At 45.6% G+C, this 27,102-nt stretch overlaps 1 protein-coding gene and 1 long non-coding RNA gene across 4 annotated transcripts in view; one reads left to right on the top strand and one right to left on the bottom strand.

Moving 5' to 3' along the window:
- STK32B (serine/threonine kinase 32B) overlaps positions 1 to 27,102 on the top strand; it is a 404,174-nt gene that overhangs the window by 110,358 nt on the left and 266,714 nt on the right. For 2 of the 3 annotated variants that reach the window (XM_061420791.1, XM_061420790.1), the window contains exon 3: positions 19,938 to 20,089. In XM_061420791.1, the coding sequence (XP_061276775.1) occupies positions 19,938 to 20,089 (152 nt within the window). Of the gene's footprint in view, positions 1 to 11,620; positions 11,821 to 19,937; positions 20,090 to 27,102 lie in introns of those variants that run through there. The other variant, XM_061420792.1, reaches the window with a different exon arrangement.
- On the bottom strand, positions 8,382 to 10,756 carry LOC133249837 (uncharacterized). The gene is made up of 4 exons (XR_009737117.1): positions 10,698 to 10,756; positions 9,567 to 9,718; positions 9,220 to 9,345; positions 8,382 to 8,614 (listed from the first exon to the last, which is right to left on the bottom strand). It is a non-coding gene; the product is annotated as an uncharacterized LOC133249837 (long non-coding RNA).

Genomic DNA, 27,102 nt, shown 5'->3' with positions numbered 1-27,102 from the left:
GAAAAATGCAAGCTTTCTAGAGGAGAATTTATGTTTAAGTCACTCTTAGGTTGTGGCAGTATCTTGATGACACCCAAATTCATGTAGAACGTACACAAACAGCCAGTATTCAGGATGAGGTTGCTTCAAGGCAATCAAACAAAGCTCTGTTCTGGTCAAAATACCAAATAACTACTGCTTTTCATGTCAATGTAGATGAGCCTATTTCATGTCAATGTAGATGACTATTATGAGACTCAGGGTGGAAGTGTGCTGGGCTAGGATGAAGAGAACCACCCTCCTACTATTGAATGGGTACTTTGGCTTTGCTTTCAGCCTTTGGTGGGTTTGATAGCTGGCATTTATTATGAGTTTTCAAGAAAGACATTTCATTGTTAAAGTACGACAGTAGCCTTGGTTATCAGGAAAACCACATGTGAATTTGCAGAAATCTTATTTGACTTTCATGTGGGGGGTAGATTGTGCTTCCCTAGTGAAGCACCAAAGTAAACAGCTGCAGGCAATCCATTGGTTTTAGCAAGAATTTACTGAAGGGTTTTATAACACTTTTATGACTTAATTCTAGGACAGTTGAGGCATGGCAGATGAATTTCTACATATCTCAGTGGAAACACTTTCGATCTGGGAAGCAGGCTGACTCTGATATGCTTTAGTTGTGCTTACTTGGGATAGTGAATTAACCAATCTTAAGCTTAGTTTTCTCATTTGTACAAAGAAAAGGAATGGTGAATCAGTGGACTCTAAAGGCTGTTGTTTTCTACTGTCCAGCATGCTTTTCATGTCCCTTACTTATCGCAATAGCATCTCTTTTCTTCAGAAAACACCTCTTCCACCCCATGTGTCCACATGCAGTCCATGGGGTCGCAAAGAGTCAGACACGACTGAGTGACTGAACTGAACTGAACTGACTGATCCAGGGCAGAAAAAGGCTTCAGAAGTAGGGCTTTCCTGGTAGCTCAGTTGGTAAAGAATCCACCTGGAATGCAGGAGACCCCAGTTTGACCCCTGGGTTGGGAAGATCCCCTGGAGAAGGGAAAGGCTACCTGCGCACTCCAATATTCTGGCCTAGAGAATTCCATGGACTGTATAGTCCATTGGGTTGCAAAGAATCGGACACGACTGAGCGACTTTCACTTCACTCACATCCAGGGCAGAAAAAGGCCCTAGCAGAGAGCCTCAGGTGTCCACAATAAGCGGCCTGAGCTCTGGGGAGGTTCAGGAGAGGGGCATGGGCAGGTACCATCAGTGCCTCCACCTTTTGTTCTTCCAGTCCTATAGCTATATCCACTGTCCTTACCAGCCACGGAAGCTGGTACCCTGTTTTGTTTATGCAAGATCATGTTGTTGTTGTTCAGTCACTCAGTCATGTCTCTTTGTGACCCCATGGACTGCAGCACACCAGGCTTCCCCGTCCTTCACTATCTCCCGGAGCTTGCTCAAACTCATGTCCATTGAGTCAGTGATGCTATCCAACCATCTCATCCTCTGCCATCCCCTACTCCTCCTGCCTTCAATCTTTCCCAGCATCAAAGTCTTATCCAATTAGTTAGCTCTTTGCATCAGGTGGACAAAGTATTGGAGCTTCAGCTTAAGCATCAGCCCTTCCAATGAATATTCAGGATTGATTTTCTTTAGGATTGACTGGTTTGATCTTGGTCCAAGTGACTCTCAAGAGTCTTCTCCAGCATCACAATTCGACAGCATCAATTTTTTGGCACTCAGCTTTCTTCATGGTCTAACTCTTACATCCGTACATGACTACTGGAAAAACCATAAATTTGACTATATGGACCTTGGTTGGCAAGGAGATCCAACCAGTCCATCCTAAAGGAGATCAGCCCTGAGTGTTCATTGGAAGGAGCGATGTTGAAGCTGAAATTCCAATACTTTGGCCACCTGATGCAAAGAGCTGACTCATTTGAAAAGATCCTGATGCTGGGAAAGATTGAAGGTGGGAGGAGAAGGGGACGACAGAGGATGAGATGGTTAGATGGCCTCATCGACTCAATGGACGTGAGTTTGGGTAAACTCTGGGAGCTGGTGATGGACAGGGAGGCCTGGCATGCTGCAGTCCATGGGGTCACAAAGAGTTGGACATGACTGAGTGACTGAACTGAACCTTGTTTGGCAAAGTGGTATCTCTGCTTTGAAGCATTACGACAAGCAAAGCTAGTGGAGGTGATGGAAGAGATCATGTTGGGTTCCCAGTATTTGCAACCTGGAGAGTCCTGGCTAACTCACAATCATTGTCCTAGGAACTGAACCCTTTTACCATTCTTGTCTTCTTAAAGCTCAGTGTGCTGGGCCTTATTATCTCCATTTTACACATGATGCATCAGAAGCCTGGAGAAGACCCCACTGCCACCAGCCTGTTTTGTTCCCACATGTCCCTCCCAAATACAGAATTTAGGAAGAAAGTAGCTTTAGTCACATGTATATTAGCAAGAAACCATGAGAGTCAGGAGGAGAGAGTCCATCAACATCCCAAAACATTGGACATTTGCTTTGGGAAGGAACAACATGTAGGAGAAAGAGCATGAGCTTTCGAGATGAGGAAGCCTGAGCTCAGATTCTGGTCCTGCTGCTTCTAGCCATATGAACTTGGACCAGTCATAAATTTTCTGCAAACCTCTGTTTCCTCTCCAAAAACATGAGAATGCCCATTTTTATCCTTATTATGTTCACAGTTTCCTTATCCTTGAGCATAGAGAGCACATGAATAATAGCCCCATGGAAGTCCTTGTTTGTTAATTTCATCACTGGTGCCATTTCTGAGTCTGTTTCTCTTTATTAATTTTCCTTCTGCTTGTGGGCCATATTTTCCTGCTTCTTTTCATGTCTAGGAAATCTTTGGACACAGGAAAGTGCAATTTTACTTTATTTTCATATTTTTATTTCCCTGGTGGCTTAAATGGTAAAAAATCTGCCTGCAATGTGGGAGACCCAAGTTTGATCCCTGGGTGGGGAAGAATCCCTGGAGAAAGGAATGGAAACCCATTCCAGTATTCCTGCCTGGAGAATGCCATGGACAGAGGAGCCTGGCGGGCTTTGAAGAATTGAACATGACTGAGCAACTAACACTTTCATAGTTGACTTATAATGTTTAGTTTCAGGTGCACAAAATAATGATTTGATATATTCTTAGGTTATAGTCCATTTACAATTATAAAGTATTGATTATATTCCCTGTGCCATACTTTATATCCTTGTGTCTTATTTATTTTGTACCTAGTAGCATGTCCCTCTTAATTCCCTTGCCCTCTCTTTCCCTTCCCCCTACCCAGCTTTCCTGTGGTAGCCACTCAAATAGAACTCCTAGAAATGAGAACTACAATATATGAAATGAAGCATTCATTGGATGGGATATTAACAGCAGATTAGGCAGAGGATGAGATGGTTAGATAGCATCACCGTCTCAATAGACATGAATTTGAGCAAACTCTGGGAGATAGTAGAAGATAGAGGAGCCTGGCATGTTGCACTCCATGGACCCAACTTGGTGACTGAATAACAGCAACAAATGCAGTGTAGAAGAAAAGGCTAGTGAACTTGAAGATATAGCAATGGGAACTATACAAATGAAGCACCGAGGAAAAAATTAACAGAGCTTCAGTAACTTATGGGCTTCCCTTGTGGCTTAGCTGGTAAAGAATCCGCCTGCCTGCATTGTGGGAGACCTGGGTTCAACCCCTGGATTGGGAAGATCCTTTGAAGAAGGGAAAGGCTATCCACTCCAGTATTATGGCCTGGAGAATTCCATGGACTATACAGTCCATGGGGTCGCAAAGAGTTGGACACGACTGAGTGACTTTCACTTTCACTTCACTTTCAGTGACTTATGGAACAAAGTGCCGTAATTTACCGTATGTGTAATTGGAGTTTCAGAAGGAGGGATGGGCATATAAAATACATTTGGGGAAATAATGGTTTATTTGTTTAATTGATGAAAATGATAAAATCATATCCAGAAAGTTCAACCAACTCCAAGCAAAAGGAACACAAGGAAAACATCATCAAAGGTCATCATAGTCAAATTAAAAAGTGGCTTATAACCATTAATAGAAAATCTTGAAATGAACCAGGGGACAAAAGGGCACATTGTGTTAGGAAATGGAAACTATGCAAGCCAAAGATAGGGGAACAGCATTTTTCAAGTGATAATAAAGAAGAACCACCAATCTGGAATTCTATATTGAATTGAACAAAAATAAGTTTCTAAAGTGAAGACTTTAAAAGAAGGAAACAATGCTCAGAGTGATCTTCAAAGTTTACTGTGAAAATAAGTGGCAGAGACCATACAACTCCCGGACCTGGCATATGGTTGGCATTTTTCATATGCGTTCCATGTTATCTTGTCTCTAGGTTATGTGGTGGGTTCTGGAAACTGTTGGGTAGCCACCTGGAGGGATCAGGGGAAGACCTGACTCTCTCAGCTTCCTCTTGCCATCCTTCACAGCACATCTTGCTTAGAGGTGGTCTTCAGATTGCTCCTCTGCCTCAGCCATCAGACTGTGAGATTCTTGAAAAGTTAGGGTTGGTCATAGTCACCTGCCAGTCCCATCAGCAGCTGGCTCAGTGCCCAGCAGGTGGGGAAGGCTCAATAAATGCTGCCTAGAGCATGTATAAGTGAGAGAGAGAAAGAATAAGGAAGGCTCTGGTCTACATAGCAGCCAGTGATGTGATAAAGCATGAATTGGATGGAATGGTTAAGGGGCTTCCCTGCCATTGAGAATGCACGCCAACCTCTTTATGCCAGCCTGCAAGGCCCTGCAATCTGGCTATGCCTATTTCACTGACACTCCTCTCTGCCCCTCCATCTTCCTGCTCGTTCCTTGCAGCCCTTCTTCTCATCTTCCGAACATGCTGAACTTCTTTCTAACTCAGAACCTTGCACTTGCTAGGCCCACCTCCTTGATATCTTCCCTTAGAACTCTGCAAAGGTCACCCATCCTGTACAGAATTCTGCTCAAGTGTCCTCTCCCTGAATACCCACCCCACTTGACTCCACCCCAAGCATTTCGTATCCATGTGCCTTTCCTGGTCCTGTTTTCTTCAGTGCACCTGTCATTACCTGTAAATCCATTAAATACTTGTTTGTTTTTCCTTGTGGTTGTTGGTCTTATGCCTGAGAACATAGGCTCTGTGAGGGTAGGAATGTTTCCTTATTGTTCACAGTTTGATCTGCAGTACTTACTGAGTGCAACTGTATATATGTAAAGTATAATACATATACACACATATATATTTACACATATATATGGAATTTATGTATATAATGCATATATACATGTGCATATATACTCACTGAGCAGTATATATGCTGCTGCTGCTGCTGCTAAGTCGCTTCAGTTGTGTCTGACTCTGTGTGACCCCATAGACGGCAGCCCACCAGGCTCCCCCGTCCCTGGGATTCTCCAGGCAAGAACACTGGAGTGGGGTGCCATTTCCTTCTCCAATGCATGAAAGTGAAAAGTGAAAGTGAAGTCGCTCAGTCATGTCCGACTCTTAGCGACCCCATGGACTGCAGCCCACCAGGCTCCTCCATCCATGGGATTCTCCAGGCAAGAGTACTGGAGTGGGGTGCCATTGCCTTCTCCGGAGCAGTATATATATACACGTACAAATACATTAAGCAAAATATGTATATGAGCACACATTTATGAATATGCATGTATTCATACCTAGGAAACAGTGTACATAGACATGTGTATATGTATATAGCATATACACATGTATGTGTATGCATATATCTACACAAATATAAATGTATAGTATATATAAACACATATCTATATACATATATACCTTCTAAGCAGCATATGTATCTATACATCTATATACGTACACATTAAGTAGTATATTTAATGTGTATTTGTGTATGTATAGTCACGTATACATATACCCAGGCTTCCCCAGTGGCTCAGTGGTAAAGAATCCATCTGCAATGCAGGAGACTTGCAAGAGACACAGTTTCAATCCCTGGGTCAGGAACATCCTCTGGAGGAGGAAATGGCAACCTACTCCAGTATTCTTGCCTGGAAAATCCCATGGACAGAGGAGGACAGAGGACAGAGGCTATAGTCCTTGGGGTCACAAAAGAGTTGGACACGACTGAGCAACTAAACAACAACAATCCATATACCCACCATTCACACAGAGTGCATAGATACATACACACACTCATATATGTATATGTATACATGTATACCCACCGTTCACATAGAGTGTATAGATACATACACACGCTCATATATGTATATGTATGCCCACAAAGCAGTACAGTATATATCTACATACATGTATATATATAAACACACATATATGCATATATATATACACTAAGCAGTGTGTATATTTATGTTCACATACAATATTTATTTACATATACAATGTGTATATGATGCATATGACATATATGCTACATAATTAAATGAATGAATATTATATAAATGAGTGAAAACCTTGATAATTAACAAATTAACTGATAAGAGTTAGTTGACCGGTTTATACTGACTGCCTCTGGATTAGGGTCCTGAGGAGAATTTCTGCATCCCCCTTGCTGCAAACTCTCATTTTTCACAGAGGCCCCCTCTCTCTCCAGGCTCACTCTCCCTGCCTCACAAGTTCCTCGTGACCCCTTGGAAGGTGGAGCCAGTGAATGTTTTGCTTTTGCTCCAGCAGAGAAAGTCCAGGCTGGAGTACTCTGCTCTGAGTCAACTTGAAAGTCGACAGGGCTTAATTATTTTCAAGGGAAGGAGGAAGATACCTTTGGGAGAACTTCCTGAGAAGTTCACTTCAGAAGTGTCTTTCTTGGATTAGCAAATGGGCCCTGTGCTTAGAGAGTCATAGGGTTGAAGCAAAATAAACAGAGAGTTAATTAAAATTCATGGAATAGCCAGAGGCAGTCTGCACTAAAACAGCAGAAAGTGGAATAGTTGTATGATAATAGCTTTTTATGTCCCTCAAAGGCAGATTCTGGATAAAACTGAGCAGGAGTTGCACAGATGATAATTCCAGACTCCACACTATCTTATTATGCAATGACGATCATTTCCACACACAAGCATATTATTAGCTGTCTCCTTCCACATTCCCGACTTTTACATCTGCGTGTGAAAAACTATTTGATTAATAGCAGACTAACCAATTTACTGCCCAGACTGCAACAAATCAATTTTGCAATTTTTAGAGATTTGGTCTTATGTATCTGTTTTACCAGTTTGAATGTTCAGAAACATTTGACTGATCAGCATATTTTTTTCCCTTAAAAATGTACAGTTTTGGAATCATTTTCATCTTTTAAGTTGCTGGGCCTCTAGGATAGGAGTAGGGGTGGAAAGGACAGCAGGACTTTGAGTCAGACAGTAAACGTTTCTGCCAACTGTTTTGTCCCAATGTTCGTCTGGGTACTTGTGAGGGTGTGGCAAGCAAGATGAATGAGGTCCCTGATGCTACCGAGTTGACGGTTTAGTAGGGAAGATAAATACACAAACAGTACATAAACATGATCTCAGTGATGATAATTGCGCTGCAGAAAATGTGTAATGTGATGACCTGGGAGGGTAGGACAGCTTTCCTTGGAGGAGAGGGCAACAGTGAAGGCCTCTCTGAGATGGAGACAGTTAAGCCAATACCTAGCTGCTAAGGAGACAGACCACGTGGAGACTCAGGGGGAAGAACTTCACAGACAAAAGCGGCCAGCCGATGCAAAGGTCCTGTGGTAGGGCCAGAGTTAGTGATGGGGCGGTGGCAGCAGATGTGTGTAAGACGCCCAGCCAATGTTGCATCCTGCTGTAAGTGGGGGCCTGGCGCGTATGTTTGCTGTTTTCAGGACATTGCAAGAGTTCATCGTTTTATAGCACAATTGTTAGACAGTTTCATCTCTAAGTCTGACAGAGCTGAGCTGGAATTTGGGTCAACCTGGTGACTCTGGGCAAGATGTCTCACTTCTCTGTGTCTCTGAAATGAGCTGTTATTCTTATGGAAGAATCAGTTTTAGAATTCTTTAGCATGATGCTTTTACTGGCACCTTTCATCGTTCATGCAGGCATCTTTGATAAGGGTTGGAATCCATTTCTTTTGAGTGAAGTGTTTATTCCTTTCATGGGCTTCCCTGGTGGCTCAGATGGTAAAGAACCTGCCTGCAATGCAGGGGAACCTGGGTTGGATCCCTGGGTGGGGAAGATCCCCTGGAGGAGGGCATGGCAACCCACTTCAGTATTCTTGCCTGGAGAATCCCATGGACAGAGGAACCCGGCCGGCTACAGTCCATGGGGTTGGAAAGAGTCAGACAGGACTGAGCAACTAGCACGCACACACACTTATTCCTTTCATATTAATTAGTCCGTGTTTGGCTTGAGGCATGGGTTAGAGGAATTTGCTGGCTTCCATGGACTGCTTTAAGAGCTAAATATCAGAGGAAATGCAGGCTCACTCGTGAATGGCTTTCAAGCTTGGCCAGAGCAAATGATCCATTACTGACCAGTTTATTAGTAACAGACGTCATTACTCATTTGCATTTCCCATTTTCCCACAATGACGTCTCAGTCCATCTTCTGGATGAGCTTCCTGAGGACTTTCTCTGCCTATAAACCGGTGCCAACCTTGATTCATCCTAGAGAGTACATTCCAGGATAAGGGGGTTAGAAGTAACAGGGCTGGTCCTGGACCCTTGTCCCCATGACGCCTTTTGGCATTTCCTAACACAGCAAGTCCCTTATGACTCCTGAGGAAAACTGTGTGCGTAAGCAGAGGCAATAAATTATTTATAAAACACTCTTGGAATTACCTCCACACTCCTCTCCACCCTGTTGTTAGAAAAACATTCCCCTCCCCCCAAACGCCATATCTTCCACGTTGTATGTTTGTATGTTATTTCCTTTATTCTTTCATTCACAGTTGTATAGCTGGGATCCACTTTTTAAACCCTTCTGTATTTCCCCAGTGTCCTCAGGACAAAAGCCAACCATATTGGCCTGCTTGTGCCAATGTGACAAAATTCCACAGCCTGGGTGCTTAAGCCACAGAAGTGGTTGTCTCACAGTTCTGGAGGCCAGAGGACACCAGCCCAATTGGATCAGGGCCTGCCCTCATGCCCTCATTTTAACTTAATTACCTCTTTAAAGGCCGTGTCTCCAAATGCCTCACATTCTGAAGTAGTGGGGGTTAGGGCTTCACCATGCAGAGTTGGGGAAACATAATTCAACCTGCAACACCAACCTTTTAAACATGCCATGCAAGGCCATCTGTCTTCTGCTCCTCACATTTGTTGCCTCGGTTTTCACCATGGTCTATCTCCATGATGTCTGCCGTGCAGTGTCTCAGGTGAACGGGAGTGAGCTTCACCTGATACAGATCAGAACTCACAGATGCAGGGTCCATGGGGTGGGTGCACTGTTTCTTAGCATCCCAAGGAGAGGCCAGTTCAGCTTAGAGTGGAGCTGGACACACCATGGGGCTGTGCCCCAGGCAAGGGATGCCTCTCCATTCTGCCGTCTCTTTTTCTGCTGACTGGGGACAAATACTTTAGAATCAAGTACCATGCAGTTTGAGCTTCCTGTGCTTACATTTTAGTGGACTGTGGAGAAAAGCCAGATGCCCAGCCCTGGAGGCCTCAGTGGCTCCCAGGGCCCAGGAGAAGTTGACATTAGGTGGTGACTTGTGATCCTGGCTGATTCATTGCCATATGTATTAGTCAACGTTCTCCAGAAAGACAGAGCTAATAAGAGGTGTACAGGGAGAGACAGAGATAGAGTTATTTAAGTAATTAGTTCACATCATGATGGAGGCTAGCAAGTCCAAAATCTGCAGGATAGGCTGTCAGGCTAGAGATCCAGCAAGTTGCTGATATTGCTGTGCAAGATCAAAGGCCATCTGCTGCAGAATTCCCTCTGTTTGGGGAAGGTCGGTCTTTTGTTCTGTTGAGGTCTTCAATTGATTGGATGAGGCCCACCCACACTATGGAGAGCAATCTGCTTTACTCAAAGTCCACTTGTTAAAATTCATCACAAATTAATTTTATCTAAAAGCACCCGGTGGTAAAGAACCTGCCTGTCAATGTAGGAGGTGCTGGAGATGTGGATTCGGTCCCTGGTTTGGGAAGATGCCCTGGAGGAGAGCTTGGCAACCCGCTCTAGTATTCTTGCCTGGAGAATCCCATGGACAGAGAACCCTGACGGATTGCAGTCCATAGGGTTTCAGAGAGTTGGACATGACTGAAGTGACTTAGCAGGCATGCATGCAAAAGCACCTACACATACAGAATCCTGTTTGACCATATACCTGGGCATCATGACCCAGCCAAGCTGACACATACGATTCACCATCACATCAAACAATTGTGAAATTGTTCCTGAGCTCCTTGGTGGGCCAATTCTGCACATCTCTTCAACATTCTCTATTCTTACCTTCATAACATGTATGAATAATGATCATAATCAAAATGGTGGTGGTGGTGGTTTAGTTGCTTAGTTGTGTCCAACTCTTGCAACCCCATGGACTGTAGCCTGCCAGACTCTTCTGTCCATGGGATTTCCCATTCAAGAGTACTGGAGTGGGTTACCATTTCCTTCTCCCATAATCACAACAATAATAATTTAGTAAGTGCTTATCATGTAACCCTCAAAATCACCCACTAAGATAGGTACACTCCTACCCCCATTTTACAGATGAGGAAGTTGAGAGCACTACTAACATACATGTTCCAGCTCTCTGTGTTTGCAGAGGGACTGTGCCCTCTCCTGGCAATGTACTTCCTTCCACCTCCTCCCACACTTCCATCGTCATGACGCCAACCCTTGTTGACTGAGAAACAAGGAATGTTCAAATGCAGCCTCTTGCAGAATGCCTTCTCCTAATCACAGGTCCTGGTTAGGATTCCTCTTCTCAGGTACCTTAGCTTCATGTGCTCATCTGTCTCACAGCACTGCTCTTTCTGAAGTAGTAATTGTCCATTCCTCCAACTAGCTAGCCAGCCACAGAGGTCAATTAGTTGTGCTTGGCACTGTTCAAGTCACTAAGGAGGGAGCAGTGAATAAAAGAGAGAAAAATCCCTGTTATCATGGGGTTTACACTCTAGCAAGGGAGACAGACAAAAGGGAAACAAACCCAGAAGCATGTTTGGTGATGGGAGCTGGATGACAGGGACACAGGTACGGGGGTGGGGACTGAGGAGGGATTGGCTCGTTCACAGAAGGAGCTCAGGGATGGCTTTTGGGATAAGGTGACTCATGGGCAGAGCCTGAAGGAGGTGAGCAACCAAGACTGTACATGTGGGGAAAAGCGTGGTAGACAGGAATGGCACGGAGGCCAGGATAAGAAGCGAGCTGGGAGGAGAGTAACAGGTAGAAGTAAAGCGGGGCTGGGGCCATGCTGTATGGGGCCTGGGGACCTGAAGTGAGGTACTTTGTCTTCACTCTTGAGTATTGTTTGTTTATCCCATCAAATCTTGAGTGCTTAGAGCCATGTCATATCTTCATGGTTAGCACAGTGCCAGAACCATGGCAGGCATTTATCAAATGTTTATTGACTGAAATACTCATCCAAATGAGTATTTTCACAAAGCTAACTTTTGATCACTTTAATGAGGCTCCATAGATCACAGCCTTCTGCTTCTCATAATCATTCTTCCTTGTATTGTCAGGGTTCTTCGGCCATGCCAGCTCCCGGCAACAGCCCACATGGAATTTCTGTGCCATGAAAAATCATTGTATAGTTTGTATATCAGATGAAGATGTTCTCAGGAGTGAGAAATAGAAAATCTGCCATTGGAGTGGCTTAAACAAAGAGGGTTTATTTTCTCATATAACAAGAAGTTTGAAGGTAGGTGGCACCATGGTAACAGTTTCAGTATCTCTGAGACTCTTGTAGCCTCAAGATCACAAGCGGCTGCTGCAGCTCCAGACGTTACATATGTGCTCAAGGTAGAAAGAATAAAAGTGATGCAGAGGAGAAAATTGGAATCATCTGTAGCTATTACCCTTTATGCAGAAAGCGCAAGGTCAAAAGGAGAATAAAAGTAGGGAATAGGAGAAAATTGAAACCATCTGTAGCTATTCCCTTTTATGCAGAAAGCAAAAGCAGAAGTCAGAAAGCAAAAAGCAAACTTAGAAGTCAGAAACAGTCTAATATCTCACGGGTCAGAACTATGGCTACTTCTGGCTGCAAGTGAGTATTTAATAGCTCATACTGCCTCCTTGAAGAAAATTGTCCTATTATAAAGGAAGAAGGGAGAGGATGCATTTAGGTAGTTAACAATCATTGTCTGCCAAAGGCAATCTTCACGTCAGATAAAGATATTTGAACAATGGTACCCAGCATGACCACTCCCCTTTCAGTTCAGTTCAGTCGCTCAGTCATGTCCAACTCTTTGCGACCCCATGAATCGCAGCATACCAGGCCTCCCTATCCATCACCAACACTCAGAGTTCACCCAAACTCACATCCATCGAGTCGGTAATGCCATCCAGCCATGTCATCCTCTATCGCCCCCTTCTCCTCCTGCCCCCAATCCCTCCCAGCATCAGGGTTTTTTCCAGTGAGTCAGATCTTTACATGAGGTGGCCAAAGTATTGGAGTTTCAGCGTCAGCATCAGTCCTTCCAATGAACACCCAGGACTGATGTCCTTTAGGATGGACTGGTTGGATCTCCTTGCAGTCCAAGGGATTCTCAAGAGTCTTCTCCAATACCACAGTTCAAAAGCACCAATTCTTCAGCACTCAGCTTTCTTCACAGTCCAACTCTCACATCCATACATGACCGCTGGAAAAACCATAGCCTTGACTGCTACTGCTACTGCTAAGTCACTTCAGTTGTGTCCGACTCTGTGCGACCCCATAGATGGCAGCCCACCAAGCTCCCCCGTCCCTGGGATTCTCCAGGCAAGAACAATGGAGTGGGTTGCCATTTCCTTCTCCAATGCATGTAAGTGAAAAGTTAAAGTGAAGTCTCTCAGTCGTATCCGACTCTTAGCAACCCCATGGACTGCAGCCCACCAGGCTCCTCCATCCATGGGATTTTTGAGGCAAGAGTACTGGAGTGGGGTGCCATTGCCTTCTCCGATAGCCTTGACTAGACGGACCTTTGTTGCTTTTCAATATGCTATCTAGGTTGGTCATAACTTTCCTTCCAAGGAGTAAGCGTCTTTAATTTCATGGCTGCAATCACCATCTGCAGTGATTTTGGAGCCCCCCAAAAATAAAGTCTGCCACTGTTTTCATTGTTTCCCTGTCTATTTCCCATGAAGTGATGGGACCAGATGCCATGATCTTAGTTTTCTGAATGTTGAGCTTTAAGCCAACTTTTTAACTCTTCTCTTTCACTTTCATCAAGAGGCTTTTCAGTTCCTTGCGGGGAGCAAGCTCCACCTGTGGCAAAGGTCATGAGGAAGGAGGCTCGGCATACGCAAAGGCGGGATCAAGCCTCAGGAGTCTCCCTGGAAATTCTCGAGCATCTACCCCCAAAACCAGAGTCTGCCTACTTTCTGCTTTGTGCTTTCACCTACACCTCAGACTTTACGGGGGGCTGTCCCCCACTACCTCTCTCTGAAAAAAGAATTAGCTTACAGCTCCAGTTAATTCCTGGGTGTGACAGTGTTTCAACCTACAAACTCCTTTGGAAGTCCTCTAGCCTGCCTGAATAGGTTTTTCCGGCCACATGATATTGCTCAGAGCCTCCCAACTGTGAGAGGCATGAGATGTTCTAAACTTTCTGAGTACAGATTCCTTTGAGCAGTTAAAAGATTGATTAGAAATTGTATTGGTGAAGGGTTTTTCACTTGTTGGGCCAATGTTTGCTGCTAAGTCTCCATATCCCTTACCTGCTGTGTCCCTGGCAGTGTATTGATTGATATAATTGGTGTAAGTAGTAGCTTTAATGTTTGTAACCTTGGACCCTTGAGTTAATTCTTTTTCTTGTTATAGCCCACCACACCTTTGCTCTGTAGGAATGCAACTTTATCTAATGCTTTTGGAGGGTGGCGCTTGACTTATCACCTTTAGAGAAAAATAAGTTTTCTGAAGAAAGGGTCTTAAAATGTTAACAGGCCTCCGGGCCAGAAGATGATGCAAATCACCTAAACTTTTGCATATGATAAGTTTGCAGGAAGAAAGCCTGGCTTACTGCATGACTCTACCCCTTCCCCCATTATCCTCTATGCATAACTTAAGGTATAAAAACTACTTTGGAAAATAAAGTGCGGGCCTTGTTCACCGAAACTTGGTCTCCCCATGTCGTTCTTTCTCTCACCTTCTGGCTGAATTATTCAGCCTCTTTTCTCCACTGAATTTCCTCACTGAGCTATCCTTATTCAGCCTCTTTTCTTACTGAATTTTCCTACTGAGCTATCCTTATTCTATCACTCTTTATATCCTTAATTAACGTTTAATTAAGCAGTTGTTTCCTGATCCTCGCCGATGCCGTCCCTGCTTCGAATTCCCTGGATCCACCGGGGCTGGACCCCAGCAGTTCCTCTTCACTTTCTGCCATAAGGGTGGTGTCATCTGCATATCTGAGGTTATTGATATTTCTCCCAGCAATCTTGATTCCAGCTTGTGCTTCTTCCAGCCCAGCGTTTCTCATGATGTACTTTGCATATAAGTTAAATAAGCAGGGTGACAATATACAACCTTGACATACTCCATTTCCTATTTGGAACCAATCTGTTGTTCCATGTCCAGTTCTAACTGTTGCTTCCTGACCTACATACAGGTTTCTCAAGAGTCAGGTCAGGTGGTCTGGTATTCCCATCTCTTTCAGTATTTTCCACAGTTTATTGTGATCCACACAGTCAAGGCTTTGGCATAGTCAATACAGCAGAAATAGATGTTTTTCTGGAACTCTTGCTTTTTTGATGATCCAGAAGATGTTGGTAATTTGGTCTCTGGTTCCTCTGCCTTTTCTAAAACCAGCTTGAACATCTGGAAGTTCACGGTTCATGTACTGCTGAAGCCTGGCTTGGAGAATTTTGACCATTACTTTCCTAGTGTGTGAGATGAGTACAATCGTGTCGTAGTTTGAGCATTCTTTGGCATTGCCTTTCTTAGGGAATGAAAACTGACCTTTTCCAGTCCTGTGGCCACTGCTGAGTTTTCCAAATTTGCTGGCATATTGACCTTATTTAATCCTGATTTTTTTTCACTTTTCCCCAATTTGGTTTTTTCCCCCGCTCAGATTCTTGCTCCTGCAAGCATCACCAGTGTCTTTAAATGTTACACTACAGCTGTACATCAATCAGCAGGATTTGCTAAGTGCACTCAAGCTGAGGATGGGGTGGGCAGCACAGCAAAGGTCAACTGAATCATGTACGAAGAAGCATCCAGGCTGGTCCACGGAAGGGCAGCACCAGCCTTTGCACCTGCACGGTCCTGGGTTCCCAGCACAGCTCTGGTTTCTCTGATTCTGGGGTCATCTGTTTCCCCAGAGCCAGGCTTGCCTGAGCTGAAGAGTGGGGTTCACAGTCCTGACCATAAAGGTCACTGAGGATACAGCCAGACAAGGACTTTCCTGAAGAGTCCAGCAAAGTGATTCTCAGCTGGCCTGCATGTCAGATTCCCCTGGGAAGCTTTTTACAAAATACACCATCCTAGGGCCCTCCCAGACCTCTGAGGGTGCTGCAGACTGAGGTCATCAGTGCTGTGAATGAGCAGTCCACTGGGGACTACTGGATGCCAGTGTGATGGAGATTCTCAACACCCAGCGGTCCCCCTTCTCTGCCAAAGTGGGATCAGGTCCCAGATTTCTGATGCACAGTATGCTGGCCACATGTCTTTCTTACGACAAGTCATCTGAAATCCATGCTCACTAGCATTTATTTATTTGCCCCAATAAATTGTAATTAATAAATGATAAATCAATTCCTAACTGAATTAGACTAATGAGGGTTGTTAACTGCCAGTCAGCAGCTGGAGTGGCTCTGGCCAAACTGCATGTAGTCTGCCTCATTAATTGTGGTTTCTGGTGGAAGGGGTTCTGTACTGCCCTGCTGAGGAGTGCTGAGGCCACCTGGGACCCACCTCCTCTGTTTGGAAGTTTCCCAGCACCTGAGCAGAGCTGACCATTGGTAAGGAGGGCTGACGTTCCCTCTGGAACACCTGTTCTGAGCCCAGGAGGCTGAGATGCTCAACCCCTCCAGGCAACATTCTGTATCAACCTCCCTTCCTTATCTGGTACCCAGAGTCAGACGTCCAAGCCCTATGCAACTCACGAGCTCTGCTTTGAAAGCTCGAATTCGAATCCCATTTTGAAGAGTCTCCCCTAGCTCCTGAGCTGTCTCTGAGCTGCAGTGAGTGTCAACTTCCCCTCTTCCCGGGGAGGTGAGAGCCATCTCTCAGCACCTTCGCCCACCATCAGTTATACCAACAAGAGCTGGGGACAGGGTAGGGGGGACAGGGGCTCTTCCTCTCACATGGGTGTTGCCCAGACCCCGTGGAGTCACAGCCTCAGCTTTTTGAGATGATGCAGCTGACTGGACTTCAGGGCTCCCAGCCCTGGCAGAAGTCGTGTCTGTTCCACACCTTTTCTGAGAAGACAAATGAAGAGTGACGGAGATGGGAAACCCTAATTAGTAGAATGATCCACCCACCACATGTCTGCCTGCAGATGTGGATCTCAGGGCTGTAGAAGGGTCTCAGATTCCTGTGGACCAGGGCCCCACAGGGCTTTTGTATAGCACACCTTTGCCTCCTCTGGCTTTATACAAACTTAAAGTTTGTTGGTAAAGGTTGTGAGCCTTCAACCTCATGCCACTAAAGAGCCTCTTGATGAAGATGGAAGAAGACAGTGAAAACGCTGGCTTAAAACTCAACATTCAAAAAAGTAAGATCATGGCATCCAGTCCCATCACTTCATGACAAATAGATGGGGAAACAATGGAAACAGTGAGAGACTTCATATTCTTGGGCTCCAAAATCACTGTGGATGGTGACTGCAGTCGTGAAATTAAAAGACACTGCTCCTTGGAAGGAAAACCTAGACAAACCTAGGTAGTGTATTAAAAAGCAGAGGCATCATTTTGCCAACAAAGGTGCGTATAGTCAGAGCTATGGTTTTTCCAGTAGTCACGTATGGATGTGAGAGTTGGACCATAAAGAAGGATAAGCACCAAAGAACTGATGCTTCTGAACTGTGGTGTTGGAGAAGACTTTTGAGAGTCCCTTGGACTGCAAGGAGATTAAACCAGTCCATCCTAAAGGAAATCAACACTGAATATTCATTGGAAGGACTGATGCTGAAGCTTAAACTGCAGTACTTTGGCCACCTGATGCGAAGGGCTGACTCACTAGAAAAAACCCAGATGCTGGGAAAGATTGAAGGCAGGAGGAGAAGGGGACGACAGAGGATGAGATGGTTGGATGGCATCACCGACTCTATTGACATAAGTTTGAGCAAACTCAAAGAGATAGTGAAGGACAGGGAAGCCTGGTGTGCTGCAGTCCATGAGGTCACAAAGAGGCAGACACGACTGAGCTACTGAACAACAAGAACTTCGTGCCACTGATGTACTGCCTAGAAAAACACTCATTTGGAGGTTTCATGAAATGTGCTCTTTAAGACATTAAGATTCGGGTGACATTTATCATCCCCCAGATGCAGCCAGGCTCTCTCACATCCTCAGTCTTATTTAGTTTCATCCCAGTGGGGCAGGGTGGGCTTTGATAACTCAGTTCAGACAGATGCTGAGACAGAAGCTCAGAAAGACAGCAAGAACCAGAGTAGGAATTGGAATTCAGGCTTTTGTCCATCATCTTCTTTTTTTGTTTGTTTTAATGAGCTCTGCTAGGTCCTTGTTGCTGCACAGGCTTTTCTCTAGTTGCAGTGAATCGGGGCTACTCTAGTTGTGGTGCACATGCTTCTCAGTGCGGTGGCTTCTCTGGTTGCCAAGCACCAGCTCTGGAGTGTAGGGGCTTCCGTTGTTTTGGTTCCTGGGCTCTAGAGCATAGACTCAGTAGTTGTGGCACAGAGACTTAGTTGCTCCATGGCATGTGGGATGTTCCTGGACCAAGGATCGAACCCAGATCTCCTACATTGGCAGATGGATTCTTTACCACTGAGCCACCAGGAAAGCCCCCACCGTCTTGTATCTGCCTCAGATTCACAGCCTGTTGGGGCCAAAAGTGTTCCGAGTTCCAATAGAAGAGCAACTTGGGCTGCCTGGAGAAAACCCTGCACTCCCAGGCCAGCGACCACATCCCTGGTGTTGTCCATCACAGCCCTGTTTCCCAGGAGGAGCATCATTGGTGAAAAGCACCGGCTGGAGGGGCAGAGAGCCTGAGTTTGAGTCCCAAGGGGTGAAGAAGGTCTAAGACCTTTCTGTGCGTCTCTTCCTTTATCTGTCAAGTGAGGGTGTTAAGAGTAGTTACTGTACTGAGTTGAACAGTGTCACCCCACCCCCAAATTTACATGATGGAGCTGCTAGCAAGGGCTTCCCTTGTAGCTCAGTCGGTAAAGAATCTGCCTGCAGTGCAGGAGACTGGGGTTCGATCCCTGGGTTGGGAAGATCCCCCGGAGAAGGAAATGGCAAGCCACTCCAGTATCCTGGCCTGGAAAACCTCATGGACAGAGGAGCCTGGTGGGTTGCAGTCCATAGGGTCACAAAGAGTTGGGCACAACTGAGCGACTAACACTTACTGACTTATTTAGCTGCTAGCACGGAGCATCCAGGATTGGTAACAACCTTCAGAAATTAGAAGAGGCCAAGAAAGATTCTCTCTGAGAGCCTGCAGAGGGTACGGCCCTGCCAGCACTTTAATTTGGAGCTTCTGGCTTCCAGAGCTGTGAGACAGTAAATGTCTCCTGTGTTGAGCCCCCCAGTCTGTGGTCCTTTGATGTGGCAACCTGGGAAAGGAAGGCAAAACCCTGTCAGGATATTGGGAACACGGTATCTGTTCTTCCTGCTAATTTTTTCAGTGACACTGTACTCCTTGCTGGGTGTCCTAAGGCTCCATGTCCTCCTTTATATCTTTCCTTTTCCTTGAACATCGCTTCTTTTGACTTTGCCATCTTGCCAGCCTTTCATGACTCCCCTCTGGCATTAGCGCCTCCAGACAGCCTTCTCTGACAGCAGGTCCCCCCTCCCACTGCAGCCCCTTGTGAGTTAGGGAGTTGCTCCAAAGTCAAAGTGTTGTGGATTTGACACTGAGAAGCTTGTTGAACTCTAATTAGCACACTCAGCTGCAGTTTCCTTGCAGTTGAAGGCGGTTGTGCTGTTTAGCCACTAAATTGTGTCTGACTCTTTGTGACCCCACAGACTGTAGCCCACCAGGCTCCTCTGTCCATGGGATTTTCCAGGCAAGGATACTGGAGTGGGTTGCCATTTCCTTCTCCATGGGAGGGCTTCCCTGATAGCTCACTTGGTAAAGAATTTGCCTGCAATGCAGGAGACCCCAGTTTGATTCCTGGGTTGGGAAGATCCACTGGAGAAGGGATAGGCTACCACTCCGGTATTCTTGGACTTCCCTTGTGGCTCAGCTGGTAAAGAATCCACCTGCAATACAGGAGACCTGGGTTCGATCCCTGAGTTGGGAAGATCCCCCTGGAGAAGGGAAAGTGTACTCACTCCAGTATTCTGGCCTGGACAGTTCCCTGGGCTCTATAGTCCATGGGGTCGCAAAGAGTCAGACAGGACTGAACGACTTTAAGTTTCACTCCCAGGGATCTTTCCAGATCAAGGATCAAGCCCACGTCTCTTGCACTGGCAGGCGGATTCTTTGTGGCTGAGTCACCAAGGAATCCCTATATGGGCAGTACTTAGTGTAAATACCTGATCAGCAGCTCTTCCATGATGCCAATGTGGAGGGGCTGTGGCATAGCCAGGGCTGCTCGCCCACCAGGATTTCAGAACTGAGCCTTGAACCCAGGAGTGGGGAGGCAGTGAGGGGCTTTCCCTTTTTGTTCTTTTGAAATGTTGGTCTGAACGTTCTCCCCTTTGGCTGTCACTCAGGTGTGCATCGTGCAGAAGCGAGACACCAAGAAAATGTATGCGATGAAGTACATGAACAAGCAGAAGTGCATCGAGAGGGATGAGGTGCGGAATGTCTTCCGGGAACTCCAGATCATGCAGGGCCTGGAGCATCCTTTCCTGGTCAATCTTTGGTGAGTGAGTCCCTGCAGGGCTGTTGTGAATGCCTCATGGTGCGGCCAAATGCAGACATGGCTCTGCAGCAGGAATCCTGCATTGTTCAGAGAGGAAATGGAATTTTCTGGGTTCGGATGTTCTTTTGAATATATCGCTGTGTATGCTTTCCAATGACTATTGTCATTTTCTGATGAAATCATTAAGCACATACTTAATTTTCATTCTATTCTCTTACCTGGTGAATCGGAATTGAAATTGATTTAGAAGAGAAGGTTGTTGTATGTTTGAGAACACAGGTACAATGTTTTAAGAGGATGCCAAGTGGGAGTCTTCTAAGGGAATTTATCGAAAATCACCTGCATGATGTTGATGGCAAGAAGGACTTCTGGGAGCTGATGTTTTACTCCACTCTGGATGGCTGCCCGGTGTGGATATGCTGAATTCCAACTTCTGAATCTGGCCCACAGGGCCCAGTTCCATCCGTGTTCTGAAACTCTCTCCATTGCACTGCTGGCTCTCGTCTCTGCTTTGTGTCCTAGATTTGCCACTTTGCTGGTGGTTTCCCTGCCTCTGAGCCTTTGCATGTGAAGTCTCCTCTTTCTGAGGCTTCTAATACCTCCCAGTCTACCCAGCTTCCTCCTACCAAATGCCTCAGATGGGCATTTCTATGGGGAAATGTCATACATTAGAGACTGGTAACAAGTGTGTGTCTGTCATGAATCCAGCCACACAAGTACTTCAGTTATTTGGGGGAAATAAAACCGCTTCATGTTTTAATTGCTATGCAAGAGAAATTTTCTAATTTACTTTTTGTTGAGGGGACATTTGGTTTATTAATACTATATTTGTTTCTTGTGTACAACATTATATTTCTGTATGCACTCCAGTGTGCTCATCACCAAAAATTAAGCTTCCATTCGTCACCATTCAGTTGATCCCCTTTCATCACTTCACACTCCCCTGGCCCCGCCCCTTTCCCTCTGATAACTACTGTGTTCTCAGCATGTATGTGTTTGTTTTTGATTGATCTGGTTTGTTCATGTATTTTTTGTTTGTTTTTTATATGCCACATGTGAGTAAAATCATACAGGGCTTGTCTTTCTCCATCTGATCTATTTCTCTTACCATAATACCCTCAAAGTCCATCCATGTTGTTGCAAATAGCAAAATTTCATCTGTATTATTACGGCAGAGTAGTAATCAGTTATGTATATACACACACACACCACATCTTCTCCATCCATTCGTCTGTTGATGGGCTGTGAAGTTATTACCATATCTTGGCTCTTATAACATAGTTGTACAAGTATCTTTTGAATGAGTATTTTTCTGTTCTTTGGATAAATACCCAGGAATGGGGTAGCTGGATCATATGGTAGTTATATTTTTAATTTTTTGAGGAACCTCCAGACTATTTTGCACAGTGGCTGCACCATTTCTGATCAGAAAAGCAGTATAGGTTCATTGCAAAATGCAGAAAATGATGTACGTAAGAAGGCAATAGGGCTTCCCCAGTGACTCAGTGGTAAAGAATCCACCTGCCACTGCAAGAGACGTGGACTTGATTCCTGGGTTGCGAAGATCCCCTGGAGGAGGAAATGGCAACCCACTCCAGTATTCTTGCCTGGAAAAATCCCATGGACAGAAGAGTCTGGTGGGCTACAGTCCATGGGGTTGCAAAGAGTCAGACAGGATTCAGAAACTAAAGAAGAACAACAAGAAGGAAATGGTTATCTAGAATCCCACCACCACTAGGTTGCATTCTGGTGTGTAATTCTTTTTTTATAGTAAGTCCCTGCATATGAATGAGTATCTTTCCTAGAATGCATTCGTAAGTCCAGTTTGTTCGTAAGACCAACAAAGTTAGCCTGGGTACCAAACTAACACAATCAGCTGTATAATACTGTACTGTAATAGGTTTAAAGTACTTTTCACACAAATTATTTATTTTTAAAAAACCCACAAAAGTAAGAAAACATTTCTAATCTTATAGTACCGTATCTTGAAAATACAGTCATATAGGACAACAGCTGGCATACAGGGCTGGCATTGAGTGACCTGTCCCCATTTTACAGATGGGGTAATTGAGTCACGCCACTAGTAGATGGAGGAGATGGGACTTGAATCCAGTCTGACTTCATGGCCCACACTTGCAACCCTTCTACCACTGCTGCTGTGAGAAGGCCCTGGCCCTTCCCTTCTTTGCCCACCGTTTCCCCTTCCTCCCTGCATGGAACACCTCCTGCGAGTCTTCTGTTTGGCTGCTCTGTCACCCTGCTAGCAGGGAGTGTGGTGTGGAATCACTTGTCAGGCTCATAAGGACGCCATGGCTTTGAATTAATTACACGTCAGCTTTTCATCTCATTACACGGAGGGTGAATTACCATGGCCTTGGAGCGCCTGACTGCGCCCCTTCTCATTCCTGTCTTTTGCTGACATGCTCTATAACTGGCAGAGGCAAAGAGCAGGCACTGATTAGTTTTCGCGACAGTTTGGCCTCTAGAGAATGAATGATGGGTGTTCCCAAGCCTGTGACGATTCAGGTTGAGTTGTCAAGTGCAATATTTTCACCTGTTCTGAAGCAAAGCTGTTTTGCTTTCTGGGGCTTTAGACAACTGGAGCAAAGGAAAAAGGTGATGAAATATCCCACCCCAAACAGAGGAGTTGTGCAGTAACAGGAGCCCTGGAGAGGCAGGGTGTGGGAGAGGAGGGGAGGGGAGAGATGAGGCAGAGAGTTCCAACACTCGGGCTCTGAGGTCTGATCTCCCAGGTTCTAATAACAGCTCTGCCTCTTGTAGGTGAAGAGGTTGCTATGGACTGAATTGTGTTTCCTCCCCACCCTCTCCCTGCCCCACAAAAATTCATATATTGATACCCTAACTCCCAATGTGATTGTATCTGGAGATAGAACCTTTTGGTGGCTATTAAGGTTAAACGAGGTCATTAGGGTGGAACCCTAATCCAATGTGATCTTTACCTGTCTGCTTCCCTGGTGGCTCGGATGGTAAAGAATCTGTCTGCAATGCAGGAAACCTGAATTCGATCCCTGAGACAGGAAGAGACCCTGGAGAAGGGAATGGCAACCCATTCTAATATTCTTGCCTGGAGAATTCCATGGACAGAGGAGCCTGGCAGGTTATAGTCCGTGGAGTCACAAAGAGTTGGACATGACTTAGCAACTACCACCACTAGTCCAAAAGGATGGTAGCCTTGTAAGAAGATGGAGAGAGTTCGAGTCTCCACCATGTAAGGACAGAGCAGGAAGGGGGCTGCCTGCAAACCAAGAAGAGAGCCCTCACCGGAACACAACCATGCCTGCGTCCTGATCTTGGACCCCGATCTCGGGCTTCCAACCTCCAGAATTGTGCGAGAATACACTTCCGCTGCTTCTGTCTCCCAGGTGGTGGTGGTTTTGTTATGGCAGCCTGAGCAGACTAGTACAGATGCCTTGAGAGTGATTTGAGTCTCCCTTCTGTGTCTCAGTTTACTTCTTTGGAAAATGGAAATGAAAAGGTGATCACATCACAGGGTTGCTGTAAAGACCAAACAGGGCAATATTAATGCATACAAGCATCCACACGGTCCTGCGCTTGAGGCGGCTGCTGGGTCAGGGACCTCCACTGCTGCTGGTAGGACTAGCACTTGTCCTTCAGGTCAGCTATGGGCTGGCTGGACCAATCCTGTCCTCATCCAGCTGTGAACATGAGGACGTGCTTGCTGACTATTAGAAGATGGATTGAGTTTTCAGTACTAAAGACTTTTGTCTCGATCAGTGGTAGTGGGGAGGTAGTTTGTGTGTATTTTCAGACTGTATTTTCAAAATCCAGTTCTACTTACCAGATTGACTACATTTACTAGACTGTTAAATGTTCTATTTACAGCTGGGCAGGTGCCTCCCCTGCCCTATTTGCTGTTGAAGTAACTGTGGGGATGGAGGGGTGGATACCTGGCAGGACAAGATGAGAACAGATACCTGCAATTAATGTAAACAGTTCTCATAGCAAGTATTGTTTCTAGAGCCTTCCCTGAGTAGAGAATGGCTGAATTATGACACAGCTCTCTAACAGGCTACTGGAAGCCAAGAAAGAACCACTTAAATTAGTGGCTAGTTTTTCTTCGGCATTGAGACCTTTGATTCAAGTAAAACTACATAAGGTGTTGAAAGATAGAGCTGATCTGTCTGAAGCAGGGGGCAGGAAAGAAGGTTGTAGAGAGGACAGAGACAGGAAGTCCCTTAGGGAACCTCTGATGAAGGACAAAGACCTGTACAGAGTTTCCCTGATGGGCTCAGTGGTAAAGAATCTGCCTGCAGTGCAGGAGACACAGAAACATGGGTTGATCCTTGGGTCGGGAATATCTCCTGGAGGATAGCATGCGACCCACTCCAGTATTCTTGCCTGGAAAATCCCATGGACAGAGGAACCTGGCGAACTTCAGACCATGGGGTCGCAGAGTCAGACACAACTAAAGAGACTGAGCATGGACACACCAAAGCCCTGTATAAAGAATCACCAGTTACTGAGCAGCTTCATTTTCATAAAAATAATCATCTTTGATCTTGAATATTGCTACAACCTCCCAACTGGCATTTTAGCACTTAATCATCACCAGTTTGCCACACACAAGTTGTCTTGTTCAGCTCAGGCTGCCATAACAGATTACCATAGACTGGTGGATTAAATAATAGACATTTATTTCCCATAGTTCTGCAGGCTGGGAAGTCTGAGATGGGGGGCCAGCATGGTCAAGTTCTGATGAAGACCCTTTTCCTGGTGTAGAGATGGCTGTCCTCCTGCTGTGCCCTCCCCTTGGTCTGGGAGAGAGGGAGAGAGAGGGAGAGCACTGTCTTGCCTCTACTTATAAGGGCACTAATACCGTCACAAGGGCTCCATCCTCATGACCTGATTATCCCCCAGCCACTCTGTCTCCCTCACACAGGGGACTAGAGTTTCAACATATGAACTGGGAGAAGGGAACATAAACATTTAGCCTACAGCACAGGGAAAGTCTCATCAAAGTGCAAATCTAAGCCCACCCCACCTCTGATTAGAATTCTGCAATGACTCCCCAAAGCCCACAGAATAAATGTTTCTTCACAACCTGGCCTCTGATATTATGTTAGTCCCTCTTCTGGACGCCCATGCCTGCTCCTGTCTTCGTGCATTTTTGTTCCAGCCACACTAAGTGATTAGTGGGACCCATCATTCATCTTGTCGTTTTGATCCCTCCAGGCCTTTTGCATTTGCTGTTCCTTCTGCCTGGAATACCGATTCCCCTTTCTTCTCTGTGAGAACGTCTGCTCTTCCCCCTACAAGTATTCATTCATTAAATAGACATTTATTTGACTCTTCCTGTGTACCAGGCACTGGCTTAATTTCTTAAAAGAGTTTTTTTTTTTTTTTTTTTTTCCAATTTTGCTTGTAGTTGCACTGGGTCTTCATTGGGCTTCCCTGGTGGCTCAGACGGTAAAGAATCCACCTGCAACGTGGGAGACCTGAGTTCAATCCGTTGGTTGGGAAGATCCCCTGGAGGAGGACATGGCAACCCACTCTAGTATTCTTGCCTGGAGAATCCCCATGGACATGAACAGAGGAGCCTGGCGGGCTACAGTCCATGGGGTGGCAAAGAGTCGGACATGACTGAGTATTGCTGTGCATGGGCTTTCTCTAGGTGTGATGAGCGGGGACTGTTTTCTAGTTGCAGTGTGTGGGTTTCTCATTACGGTGGCTTCTCTTGTAACAGAGCACAGGCTCTAGGTGTGTGGGCTTTAGTAGTTGCGGGGCAGGAGCTCAGTACTTGCAGCTTTGGCGCTCTAGAGTGCGGGCCCAGTAGTTGTGGCACACGGGCTTAGTTGTTCTGCTATATGTGGAATCTTCCCGGACCAGAGATCAAACCCATGTCTCCTGCATTGGTAGGTGGACTCTTATCCACTGGACCACTAGGGAAGTGCCCCTGTCTTAATTTCTTAGGGTCCAGAGAAGAAGAGGATCCTTCTGTCTCCTGCCCTCTTGGAGTTCATAGGCCAGCAACTACCTTCTCCTCCGAGCTGCCTCAGGGTTGCTGCCCACGTGACGACAGGTAGTGCTTCCTTCTGGACTCTATTGCAGAACAAGGCAGTTCAATCACATTTATCTGCTTGTACATCTGTTTCCTCCATTAGTGTGAGACTCCTGGGGATTGGGGCCATGTCTCATTCGCCTCTGTAGTCTCAGCATCCACAGTGTTCAATAAATTAATTCTTTCAGTGTTTGTTAAGGATCTGCAGCATCTGTGCTGGCATTGGTGATGGAACAGTGGGCAAGATAGTCACTCCCGATCTTTACAGAGCTTACAGATGAGAAAGGACAGACCCTTTAACCAATTTGTGTTTCTCTGGTCTTTTCCTTAAGTAGTCACTGTCCTTTGGGGGCCTGGGTAACTTAAAAAATATAGAGATAGCAAATGGCCACCATGTCCTGGGGGTCAGAGATGGGAAATGCTCATGGGGTTTTCTCAATTCCAATTAGCAGCATCTTCTTTAGTCTCCATCACCATGGCAACTCCCTTACTAGAAGGAAGCAAGAGGTGATGCTGACATGTCCAGGGTCCTTGTCTCACCTTTTACTATTCAAGGATTTGTCAGTATCACTGGTCACTTGGTTTGTGCTTTCAAGATGTCAGATTTCCCAAATTTTACTTTTAAGTGGAATAGGTTTGTCATCCCTAAGGGAGTGAGTGGGGATTATAAAATGTCCCAGCTCCATTCTGATATCCAAAGGGTCAGCACTGAACTGTGGAAAGGGAGGGATGAGGAGCTACAGGTTGTTCCATGAAAAACCAGGCTGGAGGCAGGATAGAATTGGGCGCTATGTCAGACAGTTCTTGTGAGTGAAGGGGGGGGTGGTCCATCAATCAATCAGGAAGGGCGTGGAGTTTGCAGAAGGTCAGAGGGAAAGCCAGGACTCCCTTGGACTGGCCAGTGGTCTTTGGAGCCCTCTGCTTCCCCACCTTCCAACCCCCGACACAGTCCCTTCTGGTGCCCGTTTCTCTG

Source organism: Bos javanicus, chromosome 6 (assembly GCF_032452875.1).
Source record: "Bos javanicus breed banteng chromosome 6, ARS-OSU_banteng_1.0, whole genome shotgun sequence".
In the NCBI taxonomy this organism is placed as follows: domain Eukaryota; kingdom Metazoa; phylum Chordata; class Mammalia; order Artiodactyla; family Bovidae; genus Bos; species Bos javanicus.
Note: the sequence above shows the minus strand (reverse complement) of the source record. Positions and strands in the feature narration are given on the sequence as shown.